The sequence below is a fragment of the Mesoplodon bidens genome, assembly GCF_964165515.1.
Source record: "Mesoplodon bidens genome assembly, chromosome: 1".
Lineage (NCBI taxonomy): Eukaryota > Metazoa > Chordata > Mammalia > Artiodactyla > Ziphiidae > Mesoplodon > Mesoplodon bidens.
Window position 1 is genome coordinate 16,383,021 of NC_138176.1, and position 19,844 is coordinate 16,402,864.

At 37.7% G+C, this 19,844-nt stretch overlaps 1 protein-coding gene across 1 annotated transcript in view; it reads right to left on the minus strand.

Moving 5' to 3' along the window:
* FHIP2A (FHF complex subunit HOOK interacting protein 2A) overlaps positions 1-19,844 on the minus strand; it is a 36,415-nt gene that overhangs the window by 7,357 nt on the left and 9,214 nt on the right. The window contains exons 3-14 of the mRNA XM_081225022.1: positions 17,068-17,237; positions 15,264-15,368; positions 14,701-14,823; positions 9,378-9,671; positions 9,006-9,202; positions 7,336-7,450; positions 6,595-6,671; positions 6,320-6,512; positions 5,966-6,135; positions 5,440-5,583; positions 4,465-4,555; positions 2,297-2,440 (exon numbers count right to left, since the gene is read on the minus strand). Of these exons, the coding sequence (XP_081081148.1) occupies positions 2,297-2,440; positions 4,465-4,555; positions 5,440-5,583; positions 5,966-6,135; positions 6,320-6,512; positions 6,595-6,671; positions 7,336-7,450; positions 9,006-9,202; positions 9,378-9,671; positions 14,701-14,823; positions 15,264-15,368; positions 17,068-17,237 (1,823 nt within the window). The remainder of the gene's footprint in view (positions 1-2,296; positions 2,441-4,464; positions 4,556-5,439; positions 5,584-5,965; positions 6,136-6,319; positions 6,513-6,594; positions 6,672-7,335; positions 7,451-9,005; positions 9,203-9,377; positions 9,672-14,700; positions 14,824-15,263; positions 15,369-17,067; positions 17,238-19,844) is intronic.

Genomic DNA, 19,844 nt, shown 5'->3' on the forward strand with positions numbered 1-19,844 from the left:
ACTAAGAAAATACAAGCAAACATCATCTTCAGCAAAAACATCTAGAAAAGAAAGAAAATGAAATTAAACCAAGCACGCTAGGCACACCAGGACTCATGATTATCTTTGAGATCTGATTATAATGTCCTTATCCAAAAAGGCTTAGAAAATCAAGGGTTTTAAAGACAGAAGGTTTGAGGCTAGGCTCCACAGCTCACTAAGTCACATGAACTGAAACTAAGGGTTCCTCATTTATACAATAACACAAGGAACTGTCTTGCCTATCATTCAGGATTCCAGGAAGAATAAGTGAGACACTGTGTATGAATCGCTTCTGCACTGTGAAGAGCTATCTGGTGAACGAAAAAGAACTGTAAGCATTTCGGGATATTCTGTCCCCGACAGAATCCCTTTGTGTCAGCACTCTACAGACTGAAGGGAAAAATGCTCAAGTGTGATGAGGATTGAGAGAGGATCTTTCCACTCAACTCAGAAACTGCTTTTTAGGGCTTCCCTGGTGGCGCAATGGTTGAGAGTCCGCCTCCCAATGCAGGGAACGCGGGTTCGTGCCCCGGTCCGGGAGGATCCCACATGCCGCGGAGCGGCTGGGCCCGTGGCCCGTGGCCACTGGGCCTGCGCATCTGGAGCCTGTGCTCTGCAACGGGAGAGGCCGCAGCAGTGAGGGGCCCGCGTACCGCAAGAAAAAAAGAAAAAGAAACTACTTTTTAAAATTTAGATTCCTTGTTAGTGCTTTCAGTCAAAATTTCTAAAGATTACTGACTTAATATTGATTGTTAATGTCTCTTCTGTGTTAGTTTAATCAGATCCAAACTAAGCCAAGAGAACCAGCACAAAAACACAATATACTGATGAGCCCCATTACCTGGGAGGTTTACACAGCTGTGATGTATTACAGCATAATACCTTCAGTAGCTGGATTTAAATACTTTGGTTGTTAAGTATTAAAAACCAACCAACAAATCAGCAAACAATGAAACACTAGAAATTCAGCACATGTTGTTAGGAGGTTAAAAGAAAAAAAGGACTTTACTCTGTGTCTTTATTGATTACTATCAGAAACAGTGCTGACTGAAGTCCAACCCAGTGAAACACTTCTTAATTATCATTTCTTTATTTGGCTTTCTGGTTATTGAAGACAGCCTGCTTGTGGAGTAAATTTCTTTTATAACTCCCTATGGTCACATAAATATTTAACTAAAATGCTAAAATGAACAAGTACTTTAATATACAGTTTTAAATTAATTCTAAATTGGCTAACTCAGTTTCCATGTTGAGGCAAGTTTAATGCCAGACTGTTTTATTTCAAGTGTCCACCCCAGTGTGTAAAACAGTTCAAAGCTCTATCGTCACTTTGTATGTCAAGGAGAGACGGAGAGAGGGATTCTATTGATATAGTCCCAAGTTCAGTTCTCCTGACATTCAACGAGAGAGACGGCAACATACCGGCCGATGGTGATTTTTATCTACCTTGGAGTAAATTAACCTTTTTTAAATTGCATCTCCCTATATGAAAATGAGTATATTCACAAGTTCTTTGTCTGAAGAAGCAGGTTCATCTGATACTGTTCCCTAATTTTAGTGAGACCAGGGCTCTCAAGATTCGATTTGAAATGACATTGAAGGTCTTCTGAATTAAACCTAACAAGTTTCACTCTACCTGTATCTGTACTAACTGTACTAACTAAAAGGCTTTCTAAGAAAGCACTCCAGGCACTGCCGAAAGGTGTTAAGGTTATTAAGACAACGACCTACAGTGAGAAGTAAACACACAACTCTGTAACAGCTGTCAGGCCAAATAAAAGTTTTAACATAATGAATGCATCAGAAACCCACCAGGTGTTGGCAATCGAGCTTTATGAAAAAGTCATCTAGTGGAAAAAGAAAACAATAAAACTACTTTACTGAAGATGTAAACTAAGATGTGAGTAGAACTCATGGTGAATGGTAACAAAATAATATGGAAATTAATACTTTAAAACTTATTACTGGGCTTCCCTGGTGGCGCAGTGGTTGAGAATCTGCCTGCCAATGCAGGGGACACGGGTTCGAGCCCTGGTCTGGGAAGATCCCACATGCCACGAAGCAACTAGTCCCGTGAGCCACAACTACTGAGCCTGCGCGTCTGGAGCCTGTGCTCCGCAACAAGAGAGGCCGCGATAGTGAGAGGCCCGCCCACCGTGATGAAGAGTGGCCCCCGCTTGCCGCAACTAGAGAAAGCCTTCACACAGAAATGAAGACCCAACACAGCCAAAAATAAATAAATAAATTTTAAAACAACAAAGAAAAAACTTATTACCTGATCAAGAATTCTTCCCATTCTGTCAAATAAAACTTTCAAAAAATGACCTTCAAAGAAAGCTGCTTCTAAATTGCACTTTTCCAATGCTTTTGGAGACCCAGGCCACTCCCATCTTAAGCAGATAGCACAGTAGTCCCGGAACTAGGGAGAAATATTTGGATCATTAAAGAAGAACTGAACAAAAACAAATGGAGATTAAATAGAAATCATTTTCCCAAATAGGCATAGAAATCCGCTTGAATGCTAAGTGTCTGCTAGTGTGAGGTGCCATGGAAGAGGGGAAAAGAATGACCCGGATAACACGCTGACTGGAGAGAGGCACAAGGTCAGGTCACAACCACCAGTCCCAGCACGTTGATGCAAAAGCAGGCAGATTTTGACTTTACCAAAGTACCCCTTTGACTGCTGAGCTCATGCTCTTTCCTTTAGAGGAGTTCAAGCTTTTACTTATTCTCGCCACAGATTTAGCAAGTATTTAAAAAGCAAAGCAAGTCTTAGCCACATTTTCAAATCTATTCTAGAATATGTATCATATATAAAGTAGGTGAACAGATACACAGCACCTGAGAAGGCAAACCTGACTTTGCTACGATGTGTTTACCCAGGCACGTTGCCATGACTGCCAGGAGGAAACAGGGCTGCTCTAAGTGTGGTCCGAAAACTGTTCACTACCACTGCTCTGAGACAAGTACAAAAACTGAGAGCAAGTTTAGAAACTTCTCTTGCAATTTCACTGCGTAAATTTTACATCTGTTCAATCTATAAAATAATCAGGGCTTGTATTTTGTGTTTTTTCTTTTCATTTTTTAATATTTTACAAAAGCATTGGTCAGTGACAGATTGGAAGTAAGTGGAAACTGGTCCTCACTACACAGTTTGTCAGCAGGATACACAATATGGATTTTTATAAGCACAAGAATATCTCTTATAATAAAAAGAAAATCTTAAACTCTTCCCTGATATGTAATTTGCTTGAATTTAAACAAAAGAAATTTAGAGCATAGCTTTCTTCCATATTCTTTCTCCCTTTTCAGATTTTCCTTATTCAATAAAGCAGAATTACTTCATCATCTTTAGTTTACAGATTAACTGAGATTAAAACATATTTTTACACAAAGCACTAACTTCAACTTTTAAAAGAAAAACATATTTAAAATGATTAAAAAACCAACTTCTTTAATATCTTGTGAGTTTTAAACTATTTGTCTTTCAATAGAAAATTTTCTTTATAAAACCACACCCCAATATTTAATAAAGCATTTTTATATTAACACTTCTGAAATTCTGAGCTAGAAAGTAATAGTGTAAATTTTTTCTATTCTTTTTGTGTCTTGTCGAATGTTTCTGAAACAATCATAACTGTAATCAGAATATGGAAATGAAACTTTCCAGAAAGAATCAAAGCAGTTTAAAAATCCAATCAGTACTACTGAGGTTGGTACTACTTTTATTGCCTCTATTTTATTGTTATGTGAATGTATTTGCATTACTCTAGTCATTCACATAGTAATGTGGACTTGAATTCGGGCTTAAAGCATCATGAATTAACGATAAACGCATGCAAGTTAATTATCAATAAGAGCACACTTCAACCCAAAGGATTTAAATGAAAATTAAATGTATATTTTTCTGACTTGAGACATTTCAAAATTTGGAATTTGGTAAAAATGTAAAATGTTACAGAGGGGAAAGATGACTGAGAGAAAGCCATTTAATTTAATAACTAAGAGGGCACCTTTGAGAAGGTACTTTCAGTGAGGTGGAAAGCTGGGATGCAGGGGATGAAGAGCCAGCACTTGTGAATTACTGATGAGTAAGAACAGTGAAGAGGAAAGGGTGTAGCCTGGGGGCAATGGTGGGCGGTGGGTAGAATTATTTAAAGATCATGTTTTAGATCAGCAGGGGAAAGGATCTGGGGGACATATAATTTCAAGGGCAGGAAGAAAAGGAGGGTGGGTGGGGAAGGCAGCATAAAGAAATCTTGAGATAGAGACACACAGTTAGTGAAATGCAAAGTCAGGTCACTGGCAAAAAATTCAAGTGGTGAGAGTGGAGTTCAGGTCTTGCAGAGAAAGGGAAACCTTTGGAGAAACGACTGTGGGCGATGTGACCATGTGTGTGCATTCTTATTAGACTGCGTGTCGAAAACTAGTTACTTCTCTTACCTGCCTGTGAGCATCTCGGAGGTAGGTGTCATATCCCGTGCCCTCAACATGGTAGGATGATTTTGCTTCATCCGGTACCAGACAGAGAAAACTTCAAAGAAAAAATGCCATAATCAATAATATAAATACTCTCACAATTCAACATCTCTATAGGTGTTAAAATACCTAGCAATATCTTCAGTTTAGCCAAGTATTAATGCAAATGGAAACTTGAAAAGTAAAATTGTATATTTGTAAGTACTTAATCTTGAATCAGTACTACAATTCACTGATTAAATACTCTGCCATTATTTTAAAGGTTTTATTTAAAAATTACTCATTCCACTTAAAGTAGAATCAAGCACAAGAAGACTCGACTCTTTTTACATTACAGGACAATGATTGATTGCCATGAAATTTGTTAGTCTCAGGAACCTGGCTTTTAAGTAACTGAACCTTCGATTTTCATGCACCCTAAGCTGTGCATCTTACACCATATGCAGTCTTCTCTAAAGTCACCTCCCAGCACCAGGCATATCAGCGACAGGATTGCAAAGGAAGGAAAAGAAGAAAATTGCCAGGAAAGGGCACTTAAAAAAACCCAACAACATAAAAATGCTAAAAAAGAAAAAAAAACAAGGAATAGCCCTCTGCTCAACACATGTGAGTACACGGCTAATAAGTTCAATTTGTCAAACTGGAAATTCTCAGTGTTGTTCCAACTGGGAATTACTTAAAATATTTTACATTAAAAATAAGTAGAGGACCTTGAAGATTTATTTAACCACTACTACTCTGGAGCTTTTCTCTTTTGTATGGATCGTTGCCCCTAGGCTGTCACTAGCTACGTAAGCATTTCAAAAAGCTGACATTAAAGATTTTAAAGAAGGGAAGACTGAATTCATAACATATCTCTATAATGATCAAAGAGCAGAGCTATTACATGTTATAAAAATAAGTAAAAGAGGTGTAAGTCAAATTAATATAGCAACTCACCTATTTACAATTTTATGGACTTCAGTTTTCCCATCATTCTTGGGGTGGTCTGGAGAAGCAGGAGGTGAAGAACTAAGCCACTCTTGGTTTGACAAAGTGTTATCTGGTGAAATGTCAGTAAACAAAGGATCTTCTTCCAGATCTCTAAGTTTAATTTAATGATGTATAAAAAAAATTTTATTATAGTTTCTAAACCAAAAGATTCTCTGCTATGTTCTTAGAAAACATTACATAATTTTGCTAATAAAAGAATTAAGGAATAATGAATGTATTCATATTTTTTAGAGAAATTAACATTTTATACTAACATCAAACTCAAGGCTATAATGATTTTGTTAGGTTTAATGACTATATACTGCCACTTGTAATTTAAAGGGACAATAAAATCAGGACATCTAAATTTTATTTTTAAAAAACTTTTAAACTGTTAGAGGTATTTTTTTAAGAATAAGGAAGGGAAATAAGAGGGGAGAAAATTATGATTCTATATGAAATGCTAAACTCACAGAGTTGGATAGAAACTTACACTGCTCCTGCTATTAATCCATTCTCCACTACATCTTTATCTTCTGGGCACACAGGTTTATATTCTGTATAGTTTCTTTCTTCAAGATTTCTTAGGACCAAGTTGTAAAGAATGTGCTCATTGGGTTTTTGCAAAAGATGTTCAAACATTCTTAATGTCATTATGCTTATCTGAAACCCAAAATGATAAAGGGTAACTGAAAAATAGTTTAAATAAACTATTTTTTCTTCACGCTTGCAATTTTCAAAATAAAAAGCCACACAAAAAAAGAGGCTATATTCAAAACATCACATGTACATCAAAGTCAGTATGTCAAAGAATCTAAGTCCAACTCTAAATCCTTACATAGCTTACCTCATCAGATATGTGATCACAATGCTCAATTAACCTATGTCTTAAAGGATGTCTGCTGATTTCTGCCAGAGTTTCTGGTTCCCTCTGTTCTCCAAGGATGAAAAACACCATTTCTTGAAGCAAAATGTCAGAGGTTACTTGCCGAACAATGCGATGAAGCAGGGCAGTTGATGTCAGAATACCCATCTCAGAACTGGCAGAACAAACAAGTAATTAGCGGGCAAAAATAACATGAACACAGTGATTTGTTTTTTTTAAGTAAAGAGGCCACTCACGTTTGCATTAATTGAGGTTCCATAACACCGATAAAAAATCTTTCATGAACAGCTTTGGCAAGAGCAACAGCAGCAGTCTAGAACATAGTATAAGTATCATTATCTTTTTTCAAAATGGGAAAGAGATTAATTGATAACAGCAGTAAGTCAGTTTGCACTCTCCATCTGAATTAATGTGAAAAAGAACTTGCCTACTGACCATCTTGTTGATGGCATATAAACCTAGATTAGACATTAGCTATTGGGTCCTTTACATGTTATCTAAATTTCCAAGAACAAAGACAAACAGGATAAAAATATTATCCCAATCACTTATTGTATTAACGTCTCCCCAAAGAGGAGAAACGGAGAGAGGCCAATGTCACCCTGTGAAGGGTTATGCTATAATACTTAAAGAAACATATGGGCAGAACTTGAACTTCGATTTATTCCAGAGCTGTAATTAACACACACACACACACACACACACACACACACACACACACACACACACACACACACACACACACACACACACACACACACACACGTATTTATAAACTTTTGGGGGGTTTATTTCATTTTATTTATTTAACTGTGCTATCCTAAGACAATTAAGATATACTTAGGGATATAAACTACTAACTGTGCTATCCTAAGACAATTAAGACATATTCAAAAATATAAATTGAGGGTTCAAATTTTACTTAGTTGATATTTATAGTTTTAAGTTATCAGTAAAAAACAACGAAATATTCAAACCTTTTGTGCTTCCTTTATGAGTTGATCACAATAATCAAACCAGGAGAGAAATGAAATTAAGGCTCGTTTTCCTGGAAATGCGGAAGCATCTTCTTTATGACTATATGAGTCCAAGCTATAGGACACAGAAGAAATGTGAAGTCCAAAGTTATCCGAAAGCATTAATCCAGTTCAGTACAAAAGGGGAGATGAAGGCACGTGAATGAACACACAGTATGATACATTTACACAGGCAATGCTGGATGACAATCAGAAGAGCGTTTTGTAAATAAAAGCCAAAGATAAGAGAAAACCTTTTAAATGAAAGTTGTGAATAATTTTCACTCATTAAGTGGAGAGAGCCTGAAGCAGAATGGAGCTGCAGCAGAAAAACCATTGAGATAGGTCCCCATATTTCCACCATAAATTTGACCAAGTAACAGAAATGAAAAGTCGGAGGTTCTCAGCCACTAGGATGGAAGGAAAGAAACATAAAGAAGAGACTGCAAGAGGAAATAACTGGGGCTTCCCTGGTGGCGCAGTGGTTGAGAGTCCGCCTGCCGATGCGGGGGATGCGGGTTCGTGCCCCGGTCCTGGAGGATCCCACGTGCCGCAGAGCGGCTGCGCCCGTGAGCCATGGCAGCTGAGCCTGCACGTCCGGAGCCTGTGCTCCGCAACGGGAGAGGCCACAACAGGGCAAGGCCCCATACCACAAAAAAAAAAAAAAAAAAAGGAAATAACTGGTTTGCTTCTCTTCCTGCCTTAAAATACCACCCAGTAGTAAAGTTAACAAGTGGGTCTGGCAGATGTTAACAGAATATAGATGGAAAAAAACAAGTAAGAACCAAAGCAGGGTTAAAAATGCAGAGAAACAATAACAGGTTATTATGTCAAAATGTTAGACTGCTTACAGGTGGTGGGATTATGGGTAATTTTATTTATGCTGCTTTACAGTTTTTAATAACTTATAAATATTCCTCAATAATATTTTCATATGAGAATCAAGGGGGGAGCCCTAAAAGCTGGGGGGAAGGGGTGAAACAAAGAGGTAGGAGGCGAGGTTCCACACAGGCAGGCCATGAGCTATGAGACGGCCCCAGGGGCAGTGGAACCGATTTATAAAAGAGAAGATTCCTTCTCTCAGGGTTTTTTGTTTTTAAAAAATATAGTCAGATAAAGTTATTGATCTTAACACAGTTAAGGTCGTAATTGATCACTATTAACAGACAGAGGGAAAATAGCTTAACTCTGTAACAGATGGACTGTTCCCGCGCCAGTTCACTCCTGATAACAAACTTTAAAACAGCCTCAAAACACAATCCTGGGGCTTCCCTGGTGGCGCAGTGGTTGAGGGTCCTCCTGCCGATGCAGGGGACACAGGTTCGTGCCCCGGTCCGGGAGGATCCCACATGCCGCAGAGCGGCTGGGCCCATGAACCATGGCCGCTGAGCCTGTGCGTCCGGAGCCTGTGCTCCGCAACGGGAGAGGCCACAACAGTGAGAGGCCCGCGTACAGTAAAAAAAAAAAAAAGAAAAGAAAAAAGAAAAAAAACCTACAATCCTGTTTAATGATCACTAGCAATGTTATATTTTTCAAAACTAAAGATTTCTATCATTGCAAAATGGAAATGGATTTAAAAGCGTAGGTTTAAGAAGTCACTTTTATGGGAAAACAGAAATAGCAGCTCTTACCCCCAGTTAATTGCTTCCACTGTTTCAATATCTAAGGGATCCACTGACTGAGGTAGGGCCTTGTACAGGGAGGCCAGCCTGTCTGTGAGCAGTTCGCACAAGCAGGTGCTCTGCGTGAGGCACTTGACGGCCGCTGGCTCTGGCAAACTCACTAACAGCATCAAGCCCTCGCAGGCTTTCACAGCTATTCGGCCATCCTGAGGGGAAAGACACATACCTCTTCAATGCTTGAATTAGACATACATTAGGTTGTCTGGAAAAATTCAACGTAAACGGACTTAAAGTTTTACACCCAAATAAAAATAGATTTTTTTCCCTAGGCAAATAACTGAGATTGTGTGAGAGGGAAAAAAGGAAAAGCAGATGACTCACAGGACTTCTAGTAAGATTTAACAAAGAGTTCACTAAGTTGTAATCCTGGTTTAGACGAGCAACTGTGGCCTCTGGCAGTGCAGCGATATTGAGGTTGTCCAAGCCTGTGGACAGATCATCCATCGGAGCAGGAGGCTCATATTCTAACTCTGCGTGCTCCATTCCAGAAGCACCAGACGGTTCCTCTGGCCGACAGGACTGTCCTGTATCTGTTGACAAGGAATCTTGACCTTTTAATACATCTTCTGAAGTTGTATTTGGTGCTCCTTTAGAAGCCAGTGATTTAAACTTGTTCTGAAAAGGAATACATGTTTTGTAAGAGTCACGTCAAAAGCCTTATGTAATAGAAATCATATTTTAATTTTTTAAAATTTTATTTATTTATTTATTTATTTATGCTTGTGTTGGGTCTTCGTTTCTGTGCGAGGGCTTTCTCTAGTTGCGGCGAGTGGGGGCCATTCTTCATTGCGATACATGGGCCTCTCACTATTGCGGCCTCTCTTGTTGCGGGGCACAGGCTCCAGACGTGCAGGCTCAGTAGTTGTGGCTCACGGGCCTAGGTGCTCCGCGGCATGTGGGATCTTCCCAGACCGGGGCTCGAACCTGTGTCCCCTGCATTGGCAGGCAGATTCTCAACCACTGCGCCACCAGGGAAGCCCTTTAATGGGTTTTTCTATAATTAACATTCAATATCTAGCCACTGTAGCAATGGATACGTGTTGTGACAAATGAAAATACCCAGACTTAAACATACTGTGTTTTAGATATTTTAAAATTACACAGGAGTTTCAGACATAGAGAAGGGACTTGAGGACATGGGGAGGGGGAAGGGGAGGCTGGGACGAAGTGAGAGAGTGGCATGGACATATACACACTACCAAATGTAAAATAGATAGCTAGTGGGAAGCAGACGCATAGCACAGGGAGATCAGCTAGGTGCTTTGTGTCCACCTAGAGGGGTGGGATAGGGAGGGTGGGAGGGAGGGAGACGCAAGAGGGAGGAGATATGGAGATATATGTATATGTATATGTATAGCTGATTCACTGTTGTACAGCAGAAACTAACACACCATTGTAAAGCAATTATACCCCAATAAAGATGTTAAAAAAAAAATTCAATAGGCATTTGATACTCTTCAGAACACGATCTACAAACTGTTTTACAATGACTATAAACAATGAACGATATTAGCGATAACTATTTGACTACTACTGAAAACAACTGATGTTAGTGAGGAAAAAAAAGATTCAAGAAGTTTCAATTGCAGTTAGTTGTTTTCTAATCACTGGGCTACTAAAAATACATTGCCCCAATGTTGACTCTTCTAAAACCAGTTTTCTAAGATGATTTTTCTGTTTTTTCCTTACACTTCTGCTCTGTAAATATAAATCAACACTCTGAGGGCGTTCTTACTCGTGTTTTTGAGGATAAAACTAAGATTTGCTTGAAATATTGTGACCCTTCCCCCCACCACATACACCCAAACACAAAAAGAATCTAAACTGAAGTAAATCTTTAGTTTCCAGGTAAAAGTATCTTGCTTTCCATTTAAACATAAGAGCAAAAGTCAAATCACTCACACAAGTTAGAATTCATCATAAACCCGCTTCTCTGCAGGGCCTATCAGAGTGTTCCACCCATCACAGAAGTGCATTAATGCTGAATGAACTCAAAGTTCTACTTCCAAAGTTATATGATAGTTATTATAAATCACTTTTATTACTATTAAAAGTAGAGTTTAGGGCTTCCCTGGTGGCGCAGTGATTGAGAGTCCGCCTGCCGATGCAGGGGACACGGGTTCGTGCCCCGGTCCGGGAAGATCCCACATGCCACAGAGCGGCTGGGCCCGTGAGCCATGGCTGCTGACCCTGTGCGTCTGGAGCCTGTGCTCCGCAACGGGAGAGGCCACAACAGTGAGAGGCCCGTGTACCGAAAAAAAAAAAAAAAAAAAAAGTAGAGTTTAGACCAATCTTCTTGAGAAATTGAGCTCAGAGCACATACATTAAAAGAAAACAATGCTGAGGAACAACATGAATATCCCAAACAACTACCCTATTTCCTATAAAGTCAATTGCATATCATAGTCTTTATGAATATAAAACATTTTATTCCATCTAAAATGTTAATGCTATTGTTGGGAGTGGCACCTGGGATAAGAAGGGCAAGAGGAAGAATAATCCTAGAACAGCGCTCACTCCCTAAACTAGTGTTCCTCAAAGTGCGACTCAAGACTGTTGGCCTTGTGGTCTTCTGTGGGGCTTGATAAAAATGCAGATTCCTGGGTCTCACCTACACCTGCAGAATGAGAATATCTGGAGGTGGAACCTCCAAGGAATCTGCATTTTGAAAAAGCTCTGCAAGCAAGTACACTCTTCAGCCTGCCATTCAAAGCCTTTGACAATTCCAACCTATCTGTCTAGGCCCTTTTCTTACCACATGGTCTAATTAAACTATGAGAACACACCAGAGACTTTCATATCTTCACTCCTTTATTTATGCTCACCCCTTCCTATCTAAACATCTGTCAGGGCTCATTTCAAAGACAACCTCTTCCATGCCGCCTTTCCTAATGACCAGGGCCGATGTAATCTCTTCATCCTATGAACATTTAGGGGGCATTAGGGGGTATCTTTCTTATGATACTCACCTTACGCTACCTTAGATTACAGTATCTGAACATCAGTCTTACCCTCATCACCAGACTACAAACTCCTTTAGGGCAAAAATGCTTCTAACTCATCTACTATCTGCACTTAATTCACAGCAAATGTATCTATTAGCTGATATAAATGAACAGAGAGATTAGATTTCAGGGGATACATGCTCAAGAACTGCAAAGTACTTCTATTACTATCTGTTACTTACCAATAATAAAGCTGCATTTCTCTAAAGATTCATTCATTCAATAAGAGTTAATTAAAGTTACTATGCGTTGTGCTAGATACCAGAGAAGCTGTGGGGACCTAAAGATTACTGAGATAGAGTCCTTGTCCTCAAGGAGCTTACTGACCAGGAAGAAAAAATAAAATGCATATAAATAACTCTAATGCTAGGGAGATTGTAATAACTGACATTAAAAGTGTATAAGTAGTCTGATCAGTTCAGAAAATGGAGATACCTACCATCTCATGCTTTGGAGAAGTATGTGCTATAAACATGCTGCATTACAGCAGTCATGACACTAATTCAGAAAGGTGTTCTTGGTATTGAGGTCTAAATGTAAATGTTTCTCTGAAAACAGGCAGGCATACATATGCTTGCAAATTTTCCCTGCTTCTGATCTACGGCTGTGTACTTCTGAAACAAGTTTCGGAGATTCTGAGAAAAACTCCTTAAAGCTTAAGCTTGGAAAAAAATCTACTGCATCTAAAGTAACTTAGGTATCAGGACTTCCCTGGTGGCTCAGTGGTTAAGAATCCGCCCGCCAATGCAGGGGACACGGGTTGGAGCCCTGGTCCGGGAGGATCCCACATGCCGCGGGAGCAACTAAGCCTGTGCACCACAACTATTGAGCCTGCACTCTAGAGGCCGCGTGCCATAACTACTGACACCCACATGCCTAGAGCCTGTGCTCTGCAACAAGAGAAGCCACCGTGATGAGAAGCCCGCACCCCACAACGAAGAGTAGCCCCCACTCGCCACAACTAGAGAAAGCCCGCGTGCAGTGATGAGGACCCAATGCAGCCAAAATATAAATAAATAAATAAAAATTAAAAAAAAATAAAGTAACTTAGGTACCTAAGAAAACTTTAATAAAAAACTTTGAGAAGAAAAATCTCACACTTAGCCAATCAAGATATTTGATACATTTATATCATAAGGCTATTCCAGCCATGTTGAAGCAAACTTTCAATATGACGCATACCATGAAAATCAGGCATTCATAGTCCTTAACACTAACCTAGAAATTTAAATTCATGCAATTTTGCAGCTTCATTGCTTACCTACCTCCAATAAGAGTGCAGAATAAGATCCTGAATTACTTATTAAATAAAGTGAATAAAAAATGAACCCATCTATTAGAATGGCTAAAAGTTTTAAAAACAAAACAAAAAAAACTTGACAACACCCACTCTGACAAGAACATGGAACAACAGAACTCTCATACAGTGTCCATAGGATGCAAAATGAAAAACCCACTTGGGATGAGTTTTGCAAATATACACTTACTACATGATACGGAAATCCGACTCTGAGGTATTTACCCAAGTGAAATGAAAATCTAAATCCATACAAAAATCTGTGAATGTTTACAGTGGCCTCATCCATAATTGCCCAAAACTGGAAACAACCCATAAGTCCTTCAACTGGTGAATGGATAAACAACTGTGGTACATCCATACAGTGGAATACTACTCAGCAATGTAAAGGACCAAACTCATGGATGACTCTCAAATGCTTATATGAAGTAAAAAAAGCCAGACTCAAAAGGCTGATTATATTTTTATGACTTTCTGGAATAGAGGACAGAAAACAGATCAATGACTGCTTGGGGCAGAGGTGGAAACAGGATGACCAAGAAAGGACATATGGTAAGGTGATGAGCTACTGCATATCTTGATTGTGTTGGTGGTTACACGACTGTGTTTGTCAAACTCATAGAATGGTGGATGAGAAAGACTGAACTGTACTCTAACTTATACCTCAATCTGAAAAAAACAAAGAAGAAAAAACTTATTTTAACTAAAAAAAAACATTTTTTCTAATATATTCCTAAATGACTTCACTGCTGAAAAAAAGTAAGTGAAAGCAGGAAATTCATAAAAGTTATTTTCTAATTTAAAACTGGAAATAAAATCCAAATATCAATTGATTTATGTAAACTATGATTCGGTGACTACAGCTATGAAAAGATAGTACAAGATAGTAGAGCAATTCCAACTGCTACACCACGGTGGGGAGGTAACTCGTGACAATTCGCATCTTGTCCAAATCTGCACACACCATCCTTACCCCAGGTCAAGTTACCCACACTCTGCACTTGAGCAAGTCTGGCTGAAAATATGATAGCTTATAAATTCCCGTGACTTCTCTCTCCCTGATTTGCCCTTCAAGCTGTACTCTTTCTAAGCCTTGGCTTTGTATTTGTCCAGCCCCTATACTGCCCCATACATCTGGCTCAATCACATTCTCTGAGAATCGTTTTTCTCAGGAGATTTCAGGTTAAAATAAAACAGTGCTCTTAAATGAAAATTCTGGGAAGTAAAACAAGCTATCTGATTCCCAAAGAAGTAATTCCTTCTAATATTATTCACAGAATTCAATTCTCATAATAATTTTAATACACACATACTTTGAAGGTTGACAAGAAGTATACCATACCTCCAGAAAAAAATTAACCAAGTAGGGATCTTGTTTCAGCTTTGCACACACAATGCAGAGAAACTGAATTTCTTCATTTTCTGTTGGCGTTGCAAGGACTTCACCACACAGTCGAATTAATTTCTGTCAAAAAATTTAAAACAAATGTTTAAACTTAGGTTACTTTTTATAATCATGTGAACAGCCATTCATTTACCTTCAGGATATTTAAAACTTTCAAATAATGCAAATACCTTGCATTTTTCATAAAGAACATTATTTACAATCACCTCTATCAAAATAAATTTGCCAGTAGTAGGTTTTTCAAATATGTTACTCTAAAAAATTAATGAGTTATATAATAAACTCTCCTTGAGATGTCATGGAAATAAGTAAATGGTAAAGCTAATGTATAAAATTTTAAAAGAGAAATATAAAGACATGAAGTGCATTTAATACATCGTCATGCATAAAGAAAGCTCAAGTATTTGCTAATTTGCATGTTATTTTAGAAAAATTATATAAAATTATTTCTATACAAAAAGAAGCAAACTAAAAAGTTTTGTGTAAAGGGAACAAAATACCTGCACTGGCCTATGCACGTTAATATGTGGAAGTAGTGGCTGCCGGATTTTCCCCAGAAGTTTGGTATAGAACACCAAAACCTGCTGTTTCATCCCCGGAGGACACTAGGGATAGAAGAAAAGAAAAGCAAACAAGAAAAAAACAGACAATGCAAACATACTTACTCAAAAGCTTAAAAAATAGGAGAGGCAATGTACGTGAATATATTCCACCTTCAAAAATCAATGCAATTAGCCAGTTAATGACTTTATCAGAATAAAATTCTCCATCAAATTATTACTGACTGGTATTGCATAAATAAAATCACATCTGGGACTATAATATAGCATATGAGACACAGGCTGATGTAATTACAAATAGCCTGGTGATAATGTGCCATGGAGACTGGAGTTTGGTTCAGGCAATGCCAACCTGTTTATATTCTAAATGCTAGGGTAACAGGAAACTCCCCAGCCAAAGCAAAGGCGGAATCTTATCGCTTACGGTAATGACAGGTAATCAATAACCTTCCATCATACACGTGTAGGAGTAATAAAGCCTTCTAACACATATTATGTAAATAAAGGAATCCTATGTATAAACTGCTGTGATTTATTCTAACAATGTTGTTCTAAATTAGTTGCAAAATTATTTACATTATGATTATTATAGGCAATGAATATTTAATAAATAAGTTTTGATAACATGCCAATTGTTTTAAATATTTGCTGAAAAGTAGGTAAACCTGACGATCACTCATGTTGTAGATTAAGAGAGTAAGAGTTAACAAGGTTATATGTTCTATAGTTAACCTGCTTATTCTGCCTCAGATTTAAAATATAGTCACAAAAGAAGTATTTCCAAAACATCATCATAGACACATTATCTGAAAATAGCATAAGCTATAATCTTAAGCACAATAATATTTTAAGATAGCAAATACCTTCAATTATTCAGGTGAAACACAATACTTATAATCACCAATATCAAACTAAATTTCCTAGTAGTGTAATTACTAATATTTGCGCAAAAGTCAACTAATATTTGTTCAACATAATGTTGCATAACCCCTCTCTCCACAGAACAGGAAAAAGAAGGCAGGAGGGGAATGAATCGGAGGACGTTAGGGAGCAAACATGTTGCCTAGAAAATATAAATAGAATGAATTTAACCTAGAAATGAAACGGAGTATTACAGATTTAGTTAAAAGGAAACTGTCTTCAATACTACTTCATAATTCTATTTGGTGTTTAAACACGTCTATTAGTTTGGGGTTTTTCTAGTTTGATTTTCACATCATGTATTACAGAAATTCACAGAACAGAAACACAGATTTTTAGAGCTGGGGGAGGCCCCTTGGCGATCACCTCCTAGTTTTTAAAGAGGAGGAAGATTAACCAGAGACTTACTTGAAACTGGCTCCACTCATCAGTAGAGTTAATGTCAGAATAATCAGTGACATTTTCTTTCAGGATTATGAAAAATACTTCCTATTTTTGTAACCCAATTTTCACTGGGTTCCTACTCATTTCCTTTGATTCTGAGCGTCTGCACTTGAGTTTATTTTCACACATGTTTACACTGTAATTCTAAGCAGCCAAGTACCAGTTGTTGTCTAGAGCATCTGGGAGCTTCGCTATATCTATGGAAAGTCATGTTCACAGAGGCCATACAATTTTCTTTTTTTCCCACATACTGACTTGAATCCTGCCATACTTAACACACAACTCTACAATTAAATTTAGTGCTTGGCAGCTTCTTTACCTCTAAAACATGAATACATATATTACATGCCCAAGAACGTCACGTGGATTAGGAACTTACATCAGCTTTCCCTAAGGTATATAACGTTTCCAAGATCTTGTGATGAAGTAAATATTCCATACATGGCCCCGTCTCTCCAAATTCCCGTTCACTTTCTTCTTGTATCAAGATAACCAACATCTGTTCCAGATGAGATGGAATATTTGTATCTGTCACCGGGGCTTTATCATCTAAACAATAAAAACGTTCATCAAATTTTCAAACATTTTTATCTGCACATTTGCACCTAAAATACTCTTTGTATTTCCCTGTTCCTATTCAAACAGAAAAATCTGAACTACACACACTTAAGTGAGGCTTATATCTTATTCAAAAACAATCTATATTCTGAAAGATAGTCTATAAGCTAATATTCACGCAAAGTAATTCAGAAAAGGAGCCATTTATATGGGGAATGGAACACGATCAGAAAAAAACATAAGTAACATCAGAATTTTGTACCCACTTATAATTAAAAAAAATTTTTTTTCAATTAGCCAGTTTAGAAGATCTAAACTTTTGGTCTCTTTATATAGAAACAGGTTGGCCGTGAATGTTAAGCTGAATAATGTAGGATATGAGGAGAGGACAGGTTCTGTTTTTGATCACTGCTGCACTGCCTTGTAACAATGCCCTTACTGTCCCCAATTCATCTCCAGATTTGGAAACATGAGGACCCCAAAGAAAATCCCTCTATTAAAAATTTCTGACATCTCCTCTCATTAGCAAATACCTACTCCCAAAGTAAAAGCTGCTTCTCAGGAGAATTCTTATAAAATATTGATTTTTCAAAATAAAAATTCATGGATACTTTTTATATATCAAAAACACATGGTTTTACTCACCTATCTTTATTACATAAGGGTTAAATTACTCTCAATAAAATGTGAAGTTTTATAGAATGTCTAAATACAAAATATATTAGGGAATGACAAGTTCTTTTTTACGTCTCTATTTACGTCTCTATTCTCCTTTACTTAGTACTGCTACAGTTTATACTACACAATCCTGGTATACTATGTATCTGTTGATTTAAAGCTTTGTCTGTGCATATGCACATGTATGTATTATATATACACACACACAGACTAAACCAGAATACTAAAGCCTTATGGAGAAAACAATGGAAAGAGAAGAGTCACTCGTTTCCCAGGAGGACATATATGTACCAAATTTGATATAGTACGGGACAGCTGTTAAGAGCATGAGACCTGGAGTTGGACAACTTGAATTCAAATCTTGGCTCTGCCACTTTTAGCTGGATGACCTGGGCAAACTGTTTAAGCCTCAGCACCAACTTCTGTAAAATGGAGTTAATCAACACCAGTAAGTGCTGTCGTATGATTTCAACGAAATATTCTGTGTAAAGCCCAGTGCCTTAGCGCATGGTAAGAATTCAAGAAATGTTAACTTATGATGTCTTACTTCATATTCTTCTAAAATGAGTAGCCTAGGGCTAACAAAAAAGTGTGTAATTTTATTTGAAATCTGCGTTTTAAAAATGTTTTTTCATCTGTTTTACTGCAGACTTTATATAAACATTCCAGGAAAGAATATTTAAGCATGGTCTGATTACACTTATTTATGGAGAAAAATAATCAAAAAGACTTTTTTTTGAGAAATAAATAAACTGTAAATTTGACTTGACAGGATTAAAATCCTAGCTCTCAAGAAGATCTAGTTTCTGCCGTCCACTCTCATCCCAAACCATGTTTAGCTCCCTGTGCCTTTGCATAAGCTATTCCTTCTACCTGAAATGCCCTTGCCCTCCTCATCTACCTCAAAGCCTACTGCTCATCCTTTAAAGTCCAGGTCAGACACTGCTTCCTATTTCTCCCTTCTTCCTTCTCTCTCTGTGCCTGATGCACCTTTTTGTCCCATACTTTATTGTAATGTACACACTTGTTTTTGCTACGAGACTGCAAAAAAAATCATTTAAAGCAAGAACTCACAGGCTTTCCTGTAAAGCATTTCCTTAAGACCATGGAGGGGTGAAAAATTCACAAGGGCTAAGAATAGTCATTTGAAAAGGCAGCTCCTCTCAAAACACTTTTCTGTAGATCTGCTGTCTAAACATCCAAATTAAGGTAGAAATTATATTTTACACTTAAAGGTGTATATATAGATATAGATAGTCTGATTTTCACTTACTATACAAATATGAAGAATTTCTTTCTTTTAAAGAAGAATTATCTATGACCACATCAGCTTATCAGATCAACTTTTTTTTTTTCATGTTTCCTTTCAGTTAAAAAACATGTGTCCAATCTGCACATCCACTAGCATTTACCTATACATTCCTCAAGGGAGCCCATAGTGCTATGTAGCAAGGCTACTCTATTTCCTTACTTCAGAGGTTGCCAAACTTCAGCTCATGCGACAAACCCAGGCTTGCCATCTGTTTTAATAAAGTTGTACTGGAACAAAAGAATGCTATTCTTTTATTTATTGTTGATGGCTGCTTTTGCACGATAACAACAGAATTGAATAGTTGCAACAGAGACTGCGTGGCCTACAAAGCCTAAAATATTTACTATCTGACACTTTACAGAAAAATTTTGCCAACCTTTGACCTAATTTATTCACATTTCCCCATATTCACTCTTCAGTCTACTCACTAAGAAAAATTGAAGCAACCAGAAAATAACTTCCAAAGACTCCCTACACCATGTCTACCCCTTTCCTGAATCTACACCCATATGTTCTTCTTTCTGCCTTAATTTTATGGATGAACTGTCCACAAGTCTATGAAGGCTAAGCCTCCACTAACGCACTCGGATCCCATACCCCACTTGCCA